Genomic DNA, 17,018 nt, shown 5'->3' with positions numbered 1-17,018 from the left:
GCGATCTAAAATCCCCCTACAATGCAAATAAAAAGTACACAAACCTGTGGACTGGCGCCCTCTACTGACAGTGACGTCAGGACTTCGGTGCTCTGTCGTTACACCTGCATCTCCACTAGATAAAGAGTGCACCCCCCGAAAAATAGCTGATCTACAAGCTCTCGTTGTAGATCTGCTATTTCTGTCCCAAAGTGCCCTCTTACGGGATTTCAGCCCCTGCCCCTCGAACACTCTCTGCACGTCCCTGGGTGCGTGCTATTAATGCCCGTAACGCACACCCTCTCGTGTAATATTGCATAACCCATTCTGGGCGGGAACCCCTTTTGGTGTTTCAAGCATTCTGTTATACTTTAGCTATTGAAAAATAGCAGATCTACAAGCTCATAGCGCGCCACCGAGTGGCGCGCTATGAACTTATAGGTCTGCTATTTTTGAAAAATCGTAAAAAATGCGGCACAAATCTTTGAATAGGTATATATATATTCTTTCAGAGCGAACGTTTTTTTTTTATTTCGACGTCAGGCCTAAATGGGTTATATTATAATTTACTTAAATAGGTTCTAAAATAAACAATACAAGGCACACAAAGAACATGAATTATATCTCCTCCTGCAGTCACAGTCCTCGTCTTGAACATCAGTCTTGCTGTGACTTTGCTGTGATCTACAAGCTCACCAGTGACTTTTCTGTGATCTACAAGCTCACCTGTGACTTTGCTGTGACCTACAAGCTCACCAGTGACTTTGCTGTGATCTACAAGATCACCTGTGACTTTGCTGTGATCTACAAGATCACCTGTGACTTTGCTGTGATCTACAAGCTCACCAGTGACTTTGCTGTGATCTACAAGCTCACCAGTGACTTTGCTGTGACCTACAAGCTCACCAGTGACTTTGCTGTGATCTACAAGCTCATCCCAGAGCTTTGCTTTATAATTCTGCCTCCGACAAGGACATGCTGCCCAGAATAGCTGTGCCAGGATGGAATGCGGGTCTGAGGACGTGAATAATTCAATAAGGAATAAGGTTGACTCTTTGTTCTCCGTGTGCGACATGAGGACGGTGGATTTCAACCCTTTTCATATCCAGGCCCATTATTTGTTCTGCATTTGGGACCACCAGCCTCTCAGACCCAAAACTAACCCATCTAGGCCTGACGTCGAAATGAAAAAAAACTTTCGCTCTGACAGAATATATATATTCAAAGATTTGTGCCGCATTTTTACGATTTAAAAAAAAATAGCAGACCTACAAGCTCATAGCGCGCCACTCGGTGGCGCGCTATGAGCTTGTAGATCTGCTATTTTTCAATAGCTAAAGCATAACATAATGCTAAGTTAAAACACCAAAAGGGGTTCCCGACCAGAATGGGCTAAAGAATATTGTGTTATCGTTGACACAATTCCACGCTGTTGGCAAACAATCAAAATAACAATTCTTCTACATTCTGAGTCTAATTGAATTACTTCTTTATCCAATCCAATCCAATCCACTTTATTTATAAAGTGGATTTACAACTTAGAGTTTACAAAGTGCTGTACAGAAGAATAAAACTAAATACACTCTGAACACAAAAAAACAAATACAAAACGGATACAAAACATGAACCATAGAAACTCAACCAGGGTTAAAAGCCAAGGTGTAGAGGTGGGTCTTTAGGAGGGATTTAAAGGTCTTCATGAATGTATTTAACAATAATGTAACTCTTGAAAGCGTGAAATGAAACGAGTCCATTTGGTTTCATTTAGTAATAAGGGTCCATTTGGTTAGCAACTCTCCGTCATTTAGCTGCATGGGGACCACCTGGAACACCCTTCAAGGACCACTGGTGGTCCCCGGACCACTGGTTGAGAACCCTGTGCTCTAGGAGACGTGTGTGATGTCGCTATAAAGGTCTTTTCAGGACATCTGACTGAGTGTCGCATTGAGGACACGCACGCACGCACGCACGCACGCACGCACGCACGCACGCACGCACGCACGCACGCACGCACGCACAGCCATCACTGTTCATCTGGCTTCCTAATGTGATGCTAATTAACCACTCAAACACTCCAGAAAAATAGATGTGTCACCGAACAAACAATTACATTTCAATTCAAAATGATTTATTGGCATGCGTTTACATTGCTAAAGCAAAAAGTGGAACAATACGATCAAAATGAATCATGTATGTTCACAACTGGAGGTCAGAATCTCTGCTTACAGTAAGCAAGGACAATACATCACATCCAGTCATAGGATAATAAGGACAATAACATCACATCCAGTCATAGATAGGATCATAAGGACAATAACATCACATACAGTCATAGGATCATAAGGGCAATAACATCACATCCAGTCATAGGATCATAAGGACAATAACATCACATCCAGTCATAGGATAATAAGGCCAATAACATCACATCCAGTCATAGATAGGATCATAAGGACAATAACATCACATCCAGTCATAGGATCATAAGGACAATAACATCACATCCAGTCATAGGATAATAAGGCCAATAACATCACATCCAGTCATAGATAGGATCATAAGGACAATAACATCACATCCAGTCATAGGATAATAAGGACAATACATCACATCCAGTCATAGATAGGATCATAAGGACAATAACATCACATCCAGTCATAGGATCATAAGGACAATAACATCACATCCGGTCATAGGATCATAAGGACAATAACATCACATTCAGTCATAGGATCATAAGGACAATAACATCACATCCAGTCATAGGATCATAAGGACAATAACATCACATCCGGTCATAGGATCATAAGGACAATAACATCACATCCAGTCATAGGATAATAAGGCCAATAACATCACATCCAGTCATAGGATAATAAGGACAATAACATCACATACAGTCATAGATAGGATCATAAGGACAATAACATCACATCCAGTCATAGGATCATAAGGACAATAACATCACATCCAGTCATAGGATCATAAGGACAATAACATCACATCCAGTCATAGGATAATAAGGCCAATAACATCACATCCAGTCATAGATAGGATCATAAGGACAATAACATCACATCCAGTCATAGGATAATAAGGACAATACATCACATCCAGTCATAGATAGGATCATAAGGACAATAACATCACATCCAGTCATAGGATCATAAGGACAATAACATCACATCCGGTCATAGGATCATAAGGACAATAACATCACATTCAGTCATAGGATAATAAGGCCAATAACATCACATTCAGTCATAGGATCATAAGGACAATAACATCACATCCAGTCATAGGATAATAAGGACAATAACATCACATCCAGTCATAGGATAATAAGGACAATAACATCACATCCAGTCATAGGATAATAAGGACAATAACATCACATACAGTCATAGGATAATAAGGACAATAACATCACATCCAGTCATAGGATAATAAGGACAATAACATCACATCCAGTCATAGATAGGATCATAAGGACAATAACATCACATCCAGTCATAGGATCATAAGGACAATAACATCACATCCAGTCATAGGATCATAAGGACAATAACATCACATCCAGTCATAGGATCATAAGGACAATAACATCACATACAGTCATAGGATCATAAGGACAATAACATCACATCCAGTCATAGATAGGATCATAAGGACAATAACATCACATCCAGTCATAGGATCATAAGGACAATACATCACATTCAGTCATAGGATAATAAGGACAATAACATCACATCCAGTCATAGGATCATAAGGACAATACATCACATTCAGTCATAGGATCATAAGGACAATAACATCACATCCAGTCATAGGATCATAAGGACAATACATCACATTCAGTCATAGGATAATAAGGACAATAACATCACATCCAGTCATAGGATAATAAGGACAATAACATCACATTCAGTCATAGGATAATAAGGACAATACATCACATCCAGTCATAGGATCATAAGGACAATAACATCACATCCAGTCATAGGATAATAAGGACAATAACATCACATCAAGTCATAGATAGGATCATAAGGACAATAACATCACATCCAGTCATAGGATCATAAGGACAATAACATCACATCCAGTCATAGGATCATAAGGACAATAACATCACATACAGTCATAGATAGGATCATAAGGACAATAACATCACATCCAGTCATACGATCATAAGGACAATAACATCACATCCAGTCATAGGATAATAAGGACAATAACATCACATCCAGTCATAGATAGGATCATAAGGACAATAACATCACATCCAGTCAGAGATAGGATCATAAGGACAATAACATCACATCCAGTCAGAGATAGGATCATAAGGACAATAACATCACATCCAGTCATAGGATAATAAGGACAATAACATCACATACAGTCATAGGATAATAAGGACAATAACATCACATCCAGTCATAGGATAATAAGGACAATAACATCACATACAGTCATAGGATAATAAGGACAATAACATCACATCCAGTCATAGGATCATAAGGACAATAACATCACATCCAGTCATAGATAGGATCATAAGGACAATAACATCACATCCAGTCATAGGATCATAAGGACAATAACATCACATACAGTCATAGATAGGATCATAAGGACAATAACATCACATCCAGTCATAGGATCATAAGGACAATAACATCACATACAGTCATAGATAGGATCATAAGGACAATAACATCACATACAGTCATAGATAGGATCATAAGGACAATAACACCACATACAGTCATAGATAGGATCATAAGGACAATAACATCACATACAGTCATAGATAGGATCATAAGGACAATAACATCACATACAGTCATAGATAGGATCATAAGGACAATAACATCACATACAGTCATAGATAGGATCATAAGGACAATAACACCACATACAGTCATAGATAGGATCATAAGGACAATAACATCACATACAGTCATAGATAGGATCATAAGGACAATAACATCACATCCAGTCATAGGATCATAAGGACAATAACATCACATCCAGTCATAGATAGGATCATAAGGACAATAACATCACATCCAGTCATAGGATCATAAGTGAACCAATAAGCTGTCGTCAGTCCAACAGTATAATATAAGGGCGGCGGTGGCTCAGCGGTAGAGTGGCTGGATGGTAACCGCAAGGTCACCAGTTCGATCCCTGTGGGCTCCCCCAGAGTTAGTGTGGAAGTGTCCTTGAGCAAGACTCTGAACCCCTAATTGCTCCTGATGTGCAGGTTGGTGCCTTGCATGGTTTCCGCCACCATCGGTGTATGAATGTAAAGCGCCTTGGATAAAGGCGCTTTATAAATGCACCATTTACTTTTTTTCTTTGTTATATCAATAATCTGTACAGTCTTAGTTCCATTGATCCAACAGTAGAATATCAATAATCAGATCCATTATTGATCCAAGCCGGATCAGAACATGTCCAGAAGTGCAGAAAACAGAGTAGTTCTGGACATAAATGATGCTGTAACAGATAAACAGATTAAACCACAGAGTCTGAGCTTCCATAATCGTCTGTAAAATGAAATCACACACAAGCAATTTGGTGTGAGGATGATTAAGCTCACGTGCTATAACAGCAGCGTGCGTTTGTGTGTGTGCGAACGTGTGTGTGTGCGTGCGTGTGTGTGTGCGTGCGTGCGTGTGCGTGCGTGTGTGTGTGTGAGTGTCCTCTAATTGCCCCATTTTCATGATTCCTGTGCATTAACACAGTGACCTCAGGCATGCGACCTCTAACCCTGGGAGTGTGTGTGTGTGTGTGTGTGTGTGTGTGTGTGTGTGTGTGTGTGTGTGTGTGTGTGTGTGTGTGTGTGTGTGTGTGTGTGTGTGTGTGTGTGTGTGTGTGTGTGTGTGTGTGTGTGTGTGTGTGTGTGTGTGTGTGTGTGTTTGTCTAACCCTGGGTTTGAATGGAGATCAGTGGTCTTGTGGTCAGAGTGTCCTCTAGGCCCTAGTGATGCTATTGGCTACTGTCAGAGTGTCCACTAGGCCCTAGTGATGCTATTGGCTACTGTCAGAGTGTCCTCTAGGCCCTAGTGATGCTATTGGCTACCGTCAGAGTGTCCACTAGGCCCTAGTGATGCTATTGGCTACTGTCAGAGTGTCCTCTAGGCCCTAGTGATGCTATTGGCTACCGTCAGAGTGTCCTCTAGGCCCTAGTGATGCTATTGGCTACCGTCAGAGTGTCCTCTAGGCCCTAGTGATGTTATTGGCTACTGTCAGAGTGTCCTCTAGGCCCTAGTGATGTTATTGGCTACCGTCAGAGTGTCCTCTAGGCCCTAGTGATGCTATTGGCTACTGTCAGAGTGTCCTCTAGGCCCTAGTGATGCTATTGGCTACCGTCGGAGTGTCCTCTAGGCCCTAGTGATGCTATTGGCTACTGTCAGAGTGTCCTCTAGGCCCTAGTGATGCTATTGGCTACCGTCAGAGTGTCCTCTAGGCCCTAGTGATGTTATTGGCTACTGTCAGAGTGTCCTCTAGGCCCTAGTGATGTTATTGGCTACTGTCAGAGTGTCCTCTAGGCCCTAGTGATGTTATTGGCTACCGTCTCCAGATGCCGCGCCCATCTCGGAATGGGTCAGAAAGACCTCACAGACCACTCTAGTCAGTCTAGTGTTGAGTCTAGACCTCACAGACCACTCTAGTCAGTCTAGTGTTGAGTCCCTAGACCTCACAGACCACTCTAGTCAGTCTAGTGTTGAGTCTAGACCTCACAGACCACTCTAGTCAGTCTAGTGTTGAGTCTAGACCTCACAGACCTCTAGTCAGTCTAGTGTTGAGTCTAGACCTCACAGACCACTCTAGTCAGTCTAGTGTTGAGTCCCTGACCTCACAGACCTCTAGTCAGTCTAGTGTTGAGTCCCTGACCTCACAGACCACTCTAGTCAGTCTAGTGTTGAGTCTAGACCTCACAGACCTCTAGTCAGTCTAGTGTTGAGTCTAGACCTCACAGACCACTCTAGTCAGTCTAGTGTTGAGTCTAGACCTCACAGACCACTCTAGTCAGTCTAGTGTTGAGTCTAGACCTCACAGACCACTCTAGTCAGTCTAGTGTTGAGTCTAGACCTCACAGACCACTCTAGTCAGTCTAGTGTTGAGTCTAGACCTCACAGACCACTCTAGTCAGTCTAGTGTTGAGTCCCTGACCTCACAGACCTCACAGACCACTCTAGTCAGTCTAGTGTTGAGTCCCTGATTGAAGGAACTCATGAATCCTGTGTGCTTTTTGACTCTTTTTCCCATGCAGAGAAAGGAACAGACTAACTCATGATTAGGCGGGAACCCCTTTTGGTGTTTTAAAGCATTATGTTATACTTTAGCTATTGAAAAATAGCAGATCTACAAGCTCGTAGCGCGGCACTCGGTGCCGCGCTACGAGCTTGTAGATCTGCTATTTTAGAAAAATCGTGAAAATGTGCCTCAAATCTTTGAATATATATATTATTACAGAGTTAACATTTTAACTCAAATCTTTGCTTCTGGGGAGGTCCCTGGAACAACATGTTTTCAGATGGGGGGGCGGAGGCATATTACATATAATTTTTGGGGTCCTTGGCATGAAATATTGAGCACCACTGATACAGAAACATAAGGTTTTGAAGACATTTTTTTAAATTTCGACGTCAGGCCTAAATGGGTTATCTGTGTCCTCTCCTTGCAGGAAGGAGCAGAGCTTGCTGACCACTGTGTCCTCTCCTTGCAGGAAGGAGCAGAGCTTGCTGACCACTGTGTCCTCTCCTTGCAGGAAGGAGCAGAGCTTGCTGACCACTGTGTCCTCTCCTTGCAGGAAGGAGCAGAGCTTGCTGACCACGGTCAACTGCTGGTATCTGGTGCTGAACCAGGCGCGGCGGGAGAGCCGCGACCACGCCACGCTCAGCGACATCTACAACAACAACGTGATTGTCCGCCTGGCGCACGTGGGCGAGGACGTCATCAGACTCTTTAAAAAGGTTAACCGTTGTTCACTAAAACTTCCGCTCCGTTCCAAACGGATGCCAAACGTTGTTACTGAGAGAGATCAGATTCTAAAAATGTCTTCTACATCCTGACAGTTTTCTGAAAAAGCTATGTTTCTATGTCAGTCGTTCTTTGATTTTTCCAAAATAGCAGACCTACAAGCTCGTAGCGCGCCACTCGGTGGCGCGCTATGAGCTTGTAGATCTGCTATTTTTCAATAGCTAAAGCATAACATAATGCTAACACCAAGAGGGGTTCCTGCCCAAAATGGGTTAATAATGTAACTCTTGAAAGCGTGAAATGAAACGAGTCCATTTGGTTTCATTTTACACTCTCAAGAGTTAAACATTTAGTAATAAGGGTCCATTTGGTTATGCTATCAAAAATAGCAGATCTACAAGCTCGTAATGGCTGATTTTACACTTGCTGAAAATAGCCGATTTACAAGCTCACAACTTGTTAGTATTTTCATCAAACCCTAACCTAACCATAACCACAAGCACGGGAGCAGGCGCTAATGCTCCGTCCGAATTACATGCGGTCCCCCTTTTACTTATTCTGGATCTCTTGTCCACTAGTCCTTATACTGGATCTCTTGTCCACTAGTCCTTATACTGGATCTCTTGTCCACTAGTCCTTATACTGGATCTCTTGTCCACTAGTCCTTATTCTGGATCTCTTGTCCACTAGTCCTTATACTGGATCTCTTGTCCACTAGTCCTTATACTGGATCTCTTGTCCACTAGTCCTTATACTGGATCTCTTGTCCACTAGTCCTTATACTGGATCTCTTGTCCACTAGTCCCTTCGTAACATTTTGTTCTAGTTTTTATTGTTGACAAAATTGTCAATAATAGTCAGTCTAGTTTTAGTCATCATAGCTTAGTTTTTAGTTAGTTTTAATTCCGTCTTCCCCAGTGAAAAAAGGTAGTCGACGAACATTTTCCGTCTTCGTTTTAGTCAACGAAATTAACACTGTTAGCGTTCTGCCTCTGGCGTTTAACTTTGAAAGCCCATGCATGTACGTGCACACGCACGCTTAACGCACACGCACGCTTAACGCACACGCACGCTTAACGCACACACACGCTTAACGCACACACACGCTTAACGCACACACACGCTTAACACACATGCACACTTAATGCACGCGCAGCCCTACCAGCGTGCAGTACTGGGTGTGTGTGGGGGGCAGTGAGTCTCAGCTGAAAGCTTAAAATTAGCATCATCCTCTGTGCAGCCGTGCACTGCACAGCTGCCTCTCCTGCTGAGGAGCGGTCAACCGCAGACTCCACTTTATAAAAACTGCATCTTCAGCTCACCTGTCCTCTGTGTCAAGTCAAGTGCACCTTGCTTTTTTTTTTATATCTGCATGGGGGCTGTCCTCTGATTTTACTCTGAAAAGCCCCGCCTTCCATTTCCCCCAAAAACCGGGAGGTATTAATCTTCCATTACTACCTCGCGCTGTCACATCTGATCTCTCTCTAGAAGCGTTCATATTCCCAAACAAGATGATTGGTCAAGTCATAAATGAGGTCAGAACATTGGCCGTTCTGATCCAAACCCATGGAGAGAGAATAGAACACCGAAGTCCTGACGTATCCCCTCGATTCCCCTGGTTCACGGAAGTCATTTCTCTATGGAGAATAACACGGGCTCATCTTAATTAAAATGGTTTCATATAAGCATTGTGGTCCAAAAATAAACAAGCTGTCTCGGCGTTACTGTCAGGGAGGTGTCTCTGTATCGTTATATTGTCAGGGAGGTGTCTCTGTATTGTTATATTGTCAGGGAGGAGGTGTCTCTGTATCGTTATATTGTCAGGGAGGAGGTGTCTCTGTATTGTTATATTGTCAGGGAGGTGTCTCTGTATTGTTATATTGTCAGGGAGGAGGTGTCTCTGTATCGTTATATTGTCAGGGAGGTGTCTCTGTATCGTTATATTGTCAGGGGGGTGTCTCTGTATCGTTATATTGTCAGGGAGGTGTCTCTGTATCGTTATATTGTCAGGGAGGTGTCTCTGTATCGTTATATTGTCAGGGAGGAGGTGTCTCTGTATCGTTATATTGTCAGGGAGGTGTCTCTGTATTGTTATATTGTCAGGGAGGAGGTGTCTCTGTATCGTTATATTGTCAGGGAGGAGGTGTCTCTGTATTGTTATATTGTCAGGGAGGAGGTGTCTCTGTATCGTTATATTGTCAGGGAGGTGTCTCTGTATCGTTATATTGTCAGGGGGGTGTCTCTGTATCGTTATATTGTCAGGGAGGTGTCTCTGTATCGTTATATTGTCAGGGAGGTGTCTCTGTATCGTTATATTGTCTGGGAGGTGTCTCTGTATCGTTATATTGTCAGGGAGGTGTCTCTATCGTTATATTGTCAGGGAGGTGTCTCTGTATCGTTATATTGTCAGGGAGGAGGTGTCTCTGTATCGTTATATTGTCAGGGAGGTGTCTCTGTATCATTATATTGTCAGGGAGGTGTCTCTGTATCGTTATATTGTCAGGGAGGTGTCTCTGTATCGTTATATTGTCAGGGAGGTGTCTCTGTATTGTTATATTGTCAGGGAGGTGTCTCTGTATCGTTATATTGTCAGGGAGGTGTCTCTGTATCGTTATATTGTCAGGGAAGTGTCTCTGTATCGTTTATGACAGTCAGTCAGTCATATAATGATACAGTCTGTTTCTAGCGAAAATCTAACTAATTCAGCAGCAGTAACAGTAGCGTCAGTTGATTCTTCATATCCATATGAGTGCAGAGGCCGGGATGACATGTTTACTTTTCAAACACAGTTCTTATATGAGGTGATCTAAAATCCCCCCTATGGAGATTACAATACAAATGAAAAAGTAATTCATTCTTGCCCTGATGAAGACCTTGTAGGTCGAAACATGTTACAGTTCCCTTTTTAATTTAACCCATTTTGGGCGGGCGGGAACCCCTTTTGGTGTTAGCATTATGTTATGCTTTAGCTATTGAAAAATAGCAGATCTACAAGCTCATAGCTTGTAGGTCTGCTATTTTTGAACAATCGAAGAACGACTGACATAGAAACATAGCTTTTTCAGAAAACTGTCAGGATGTAGAAGACATTTTTAGAATCGGATCTCAGGTCAGAATGGGTTAATAAAGGCTTTGTTTGCCCGGATCCTTCTCTTTTCATCTATGTCTTGATCCTGTCTTTGATCCGTGTGATCACCTTATTATCACCACCACGTTCTGCTATCTCCGTGTGATCACCTTATTATCATCACCACGTTCTGCTATCTCCGTGTGATCACCTTATTATCACCATCACCACGTTCTGCTATCTCCGTGTGATCACCTTATTATCATCACCACCACGTTCTGCTATCTCCGTGTGATCACCTTATTATCATCACCACCACGTTCTGCTATCTCCGTGTGATCACCTTATTATCACCATCACCACGTTCTGCTATCTCCGTGTGATCACCTTATCATCACCACCACGTTCTGCTATCTCCGTGTGATCACCTTATTATCACCATCACCACGTTCTGCTATCTCCGTGTGATCACCTTATCATCACCACCACGTTCTGCTATCTCCGTGTGATCACCTTATTATCATCACCACGTTCTGCTATCTCCGTGTGATCACCTTATTATCACCACCACGTTCTGCTATCTCCGTGTGATCACCTTATTATCATCACCACCATGTTCTGCTATCTCCGTGTGATCACCTTATTATCATCACCACCACGTTCTGCTATCTCCGTGTGATCACCTTATTATCATCATCACCACGTTCTGCTATCTCCGTGTGATCACCTTATTATCATCACCACCACGTTCTGCTATCTCCGTGTGATCACCTTATTATCATCACCACCACGTTCTGCTATCTCCGTGTGATCACCTTATTATCATCACCACCACGTTCTGCTATCTCCGTGTGATCACCTTATTATCATCACCACGTTCTGCTATCTCCGTGTGATCACCTTATTATCATCATCACCACGTTCTGCTATCTCCGTGTGATCACCTTATTATCATCACCACCACGTTCTGCTATCTCCGTGTGATCACCTTATTATCATCACCACGTTCTGCTATCTCCGTGTGATCACCTTATTATCATCATCACCACGTTCTGCTATCTCCGTGTGATCACCTTATTATCATCACCACGTTCTGCTATCTCCGTGTGATCACCTTATTATCACCACCACGTTCTGCTATCTCCGTGTGATCACCTTATTATCATCATCACCACGTTCTGCTATCTCCGTGTGATCACCTTATTATCATCATCACCACGTTCTGCTATCTCCGTGTGATCACCTTATTATCATCACCACCACGTTCTGCTATCTCCGTGTGATCACCTTATCATCACCATCACCACGTTCTGCTATCTCCGTGTGATCACCTTATTATCATCACCACCACGTTCTGCTATCTCCGTGTGATCACCTTATTATCATCATCACCACGTTCTGCTATCTCCGTGTGATCACCTTATTATCACCATCACCACGTTCTGCTATCTCCGTGTGATCACCTTATTATCATCACCACCACGTTCTGCTATCTCCGTGTGATCACCTTATTATCATCACCACCACGTTCTGCTATCTCCGTGTGATCACCTTATTATCACCATCACCACGTTCTGCTATCTCCGTGTGATCACCTTATCATCACCACCACGTTCTGCTATCTCCGTGTGATCACCTTATTATCACCATCACCACGTTCTGCTATCTCCGTGTGATCACCTTATCATCACCACCACGTTCTGCTATCTCCGTGTGATCACCTTATTATCATCACCACGTTCTGCTATCTCCGTGTGATCACCTTATTATCACCACCACGTTCTGCTATCTCCGTGTGATCACCTTATTATCATCACCACGTTCTGCTATCTCCGTGTGATCACCTTATTATCACCACCACGTTCTGCTATCTCCGTGTGATCACCTTATTATCATCACCACCATGTTCTGCTATCTCCGTGTGATCACCTTATTATCATCACCACCACGTTCTGCTATCTCCGTGTGATCACCTTATTATCATCATCACCACGTTCTGCTATCTCCGTGTGATCACCTTATTATCATCACCACCACGTTCTGCTATCTCCGTGTGATCACCTTATTATCATCACCACCACGTTCTGCTATCTCCGTGTGATCACCTTATTATCATCACCACCACGTTCTGCTATCTCCGTGTGATCACCTTATTATCATCACCACCACGTTCTGCTATCTCCGTGTGATCACCTTATTATCATCACCACGTTCTGCTATCTCCGTGTGATCACCTTATTATCATCACCACGTTCTGCTATCTCCGTGTGATCACCTTATTATCATCACCACGTTCTGCTATCTCCGTGTGATCACCTTATTATCATCACCACGTTCTGCTATCTCCGTGTGATCACCTTATTATCATCACCACCACGTTCTGCTATCTCCGTGTGATCACCTTATTATCATCACCACCACGTTCTGCTATCTCCGTGTGATCACCTTATCATCATCATCACCACGTCCATATCTCCGTTGAGCACCGGGTTAGTTCCTCTTTTTTTCGCAAATAAAAAGTACATGAACCCGACGTGGACTTAGAGCTCCCTCTACCGATATTGACGTCAGGCTTCGGTGCTTTATGGCGAGGGCCGTAAACAGGGAAAATGGTAAATGGTAAATAGTGCATTTATATAGCGCCTTTATCCAAGGCGCTTTACAGAGATTGTGCATTACATTCACCCATTCACACACACATTCATACACCGATGGCAGCGGAAACCATGCAAGGCACCAACCTGCACATCGGGAGCAATTAGGGGTTCAGTGTCTTGCTCAAGGACACTTCGACACTAACTCTGGGGGAGCCCGGGTTCGAACTGGCAACCTTGCGGTTACCATCCATGCACTCTACCCCTGAGCCACCACCGCCCCAGGGAAGTGAACGGCTGCGGCCGCGGCGCACATGAATCCATGTGTTTCTTTGTTTACCCTCCATACCACCAATACGAGGACAGCAGGGAACGCCCACTATAGGAGATTTCTATCGCCCAGAGTCGCCGTTGCTCGCCCTCTGTTAAAACGCACTGTGAGCGAGGAATCGTTTCCTCTCCCTTTGGCGTGCTGAAAGGATGAAGGATCATGATGAGCAGACGACCGCTCAGGCTCAGCTGGCATCGATCCACATGCAGCGTCACATGATCCACGTCCGTCCCCTCCAGAGACCGGTGGTCTGGGGGGGGGGGGGGGGGGGGGGCTGGCTATTTGATGCCAGCAGATAGAAAACACTTTACTTAACCCATTCTGGACGGGATGTAATACTTTAGCTATTGGAAAAATAGCAGATCTACAAGCTCGTAAGCGCGGCACCGAGTGCCGCGCTTACGAGCTTGTATATCTGCTATTTTTGAAAGATTGTGAAAATGTGTCTCAAATCTTTGAATATATATTATTTCAGAGCAAACGTTTTTAACTCAAATCTTTGCTTCTTGGGTGTGACCCGAAATTACATGTAGTTTTTGGGGTCCTTGACATGAAACACTGAGAACCCTGACATAGAACCATAGAACATAGAACCCTGACATCGAGACAAGGATCGTCCTCTAAATGGGTTAAAGGTCTGCTCCATAAGGCATTATAATCACGTTTACGGTGCATCATAATACGCTTATCAGGCTTCATGACATTATCCTTATAAAAGTGGTTATAGTTATGCATAACACCTCAATGAGAAGGATTATGAAGTATTAGAAGTGCTGGTCATAAATAATGGCACATTAGGAGTCCTAGTGGTTCTCAAATGTTTGATTTGCAAACACCCCCTTAACCCTATTCTGGGCGGGAACCCCTTTTGGTGTTAGCATTATGTTATGCTTTAGCTATTGAAAAATAGCAGATCTACAAGCTCATAGCGCGGCACCGAGTGGCGCACTATGAGCTTGTAGGTCTGCTATTTTTGAAAAATCGAAGAACGACTGACATAGAAACATAGCTTTTTCAGAAAACTGTCAGCCATTCAGGGCTATCTCTCTGTGTTCCTGGTAATATGTTGTATGTCTCATTGTCTGTGGCAAAAAAGAAAAAGTAAAAGCCAAATATGTCCACCACAATCCAGCATGGTGATGTCCCGTGGACAACACATGTCCCATCCCTCTGCTATGAGCTACAGAATGAGGGACATGTCCTCTCGCTATATGAACTACAGAAAGCCTACAGCTGAATGTGGGACATGTCTGTCCCTCTGCTATGAGCTACAGAAGGCCTACAGCTGAGTGAGGGACATGTCTGTCCTCTCGCTATGAGCTACAGAAGGCCTACAGCTGAGTGAGGGACATGTCTGTCCTCTCTCTATGAGCTACAGAAGGCCTACAGCTGAGTGAGGGACATGTCTGTCCCTCTGCTATGAGCTACAGAAGGCCTACAGCTGAGTGAGGGACATGTCTGTCCTCTCTCTATGAGCTACAGAAGGCCTACAGCTGAGTGAGGGACATGTCTGTCCCTCTGCTATGAGCTACAGAAGGCCTACAGCTGAGTGAGGGACATGTCTGTCCCTCTGCTATGAGCTACAGAAGGCCTACAGCTGAGTGAGGGACATGTCTGTCCCTCTGCTATGAGCTACAGAAGGCCTACAGCTGAGTGAGGGACATGTCTGTCCTCTCGCTATGAGCTACAGAAGGCCTACAGCTGAGTGAGGGACATGTCTGTCCCTCTGCTATGAGCTACAGAAGGCCTACAGCTGAGTGAGGGACATGTCTGTCCTCTCTCTATGAGCTACAGAAGGCCTACAGCTGAGTGAGGGACATGTCTGTCCTCTCTCTATGAGCTACAGAAGGCCTACAGCTGAGTGAGGGACATGTCTGTCCTCTCTCTATGAGCTACAGAAGGCCTACAGCTGAGTGAGGGACATGTCTGTCCTCTCTCTATGAGCTACAGAAGGCCTACAGCTGAGTGAGGGACATGTCTGTCCCTCTGCTATGAGCTACAGAAGGCCTACAGCTGAGTGAGGGACATGTCTGTCCTCTCTCTATGAGCTACAGAAGGCCTACAGCTGAGTGAGGGACATGTCTGTCCCTCTGCTATGAGCTACAGAAGGCCTACAGCTGAGTGAGGGACATGTCTGTCCCTCTGCTATGAGCTACAGAAGGCCTACAGCTGAGTGAGGGACATGTCCTCTCCATCACTGAGCTCCTGTAACCGAGTAGAAACTGTTGCTGTGTTGTGTTGTCCTTGGGATAGAAATGTCTCCCTGCTGCGTCTCGCTGTGGCGCGGTGCTATTTATACCTGTCCTGCCTGGCGGTCTCTCTCACATGGCGTCGTTACACTGACTGTACGGAGCTTCAGAAATAAGAACATAAAAATGACAACGCTTCGGTAGAGAGAGCCGACATCCCTCACCTGCTGAATATTAATCCATTCTGGACGGGAACCCCTTTTGGTGTTTTAAGCATTATGTTATACTTATATTGAAAAAATCACACCCGTGTGAACTGAGTGGTGTAAGGTTTTATATAGCCTGATCAGCTCTGATCTGACGTAATGAAATCACACCCGGGTGTGATTTCACAACTGGCTTTTTTTGTGCAGAGAAAATGAGCATGGTTGCTACGGTCATCCAGTTCACCCGGGTGTGATTTAATTACGTCAGAAATTATTTTGAACATAGCAACCATGCTCATTCTTTTCTGCACACATAAGCCAGTTGTAGGAGTGGTTTACACCACTCAAAAAGACAAGCTCATAGCGCGGCACCGAGTGCCGCGCTATGAGCTTGTAGGTCTGCTATTTAAAAAAAAATCATGTGTGAACATGTGTCGCAAATCTTTGAAATATATATTCTTTCAGAGCGAACGTTTTTAACTCAAATCTTTGCTTCTGGAGGGGGGGGGGGGGGGGGTCCCTCCCTGGAACAACATTTTTCAGATGGGGGGTCGGCAGCCAAATACATAGATTTTGAGGGTCCTTGGGACATGAAAAAGGTTGAGCACCACTGACATAGAAACATGAGTTTTTTTTTCAGTAAACTGTCGGGATT

The 17,018-nt window shown here is 43.9% G+C and overlaps 1 protein-coding gene across 1 annotated transcript in view; it reads left to right on the top strand.

The window, feature by feature from the left end:
• Positions 1-17,018, top strand: part of LOC306914528 (SLIT-ROBO Rho GTPase-activating protein 3-like) — a 153,766-nt gene that overhangs the window by 53,219 nt on the left and 83,529 nt on the right. Inside the window, exon 3 of the mRNA XM_079491598.1 lies at positions 7,807-7,969. Within this exon, the coding sequence (XP_079347724.1) occupies positions 7,807-7,969 (163 nt within the window). The remainder of the gene's footprint in view (positions 1-7,806; positions 7,970-17,018) is intronic.

The sequence above is a fragment of the Electrona antarctica genome, assembly GCF_951216825.1.
Source record: "Electrona antarctica genome assembly, chromosome: 21".
NCBI lineage: Eukaryota > Metazoa > Chordata > Actinopteri > Myctophiformes > Myctophidae > Electrona > Electrona antarctica.
The sequence above is the reverse complement of the archived record's forward strand: the minus strand, read 5'-3'. Positions and strand labels throughout refer to the sequence as shown.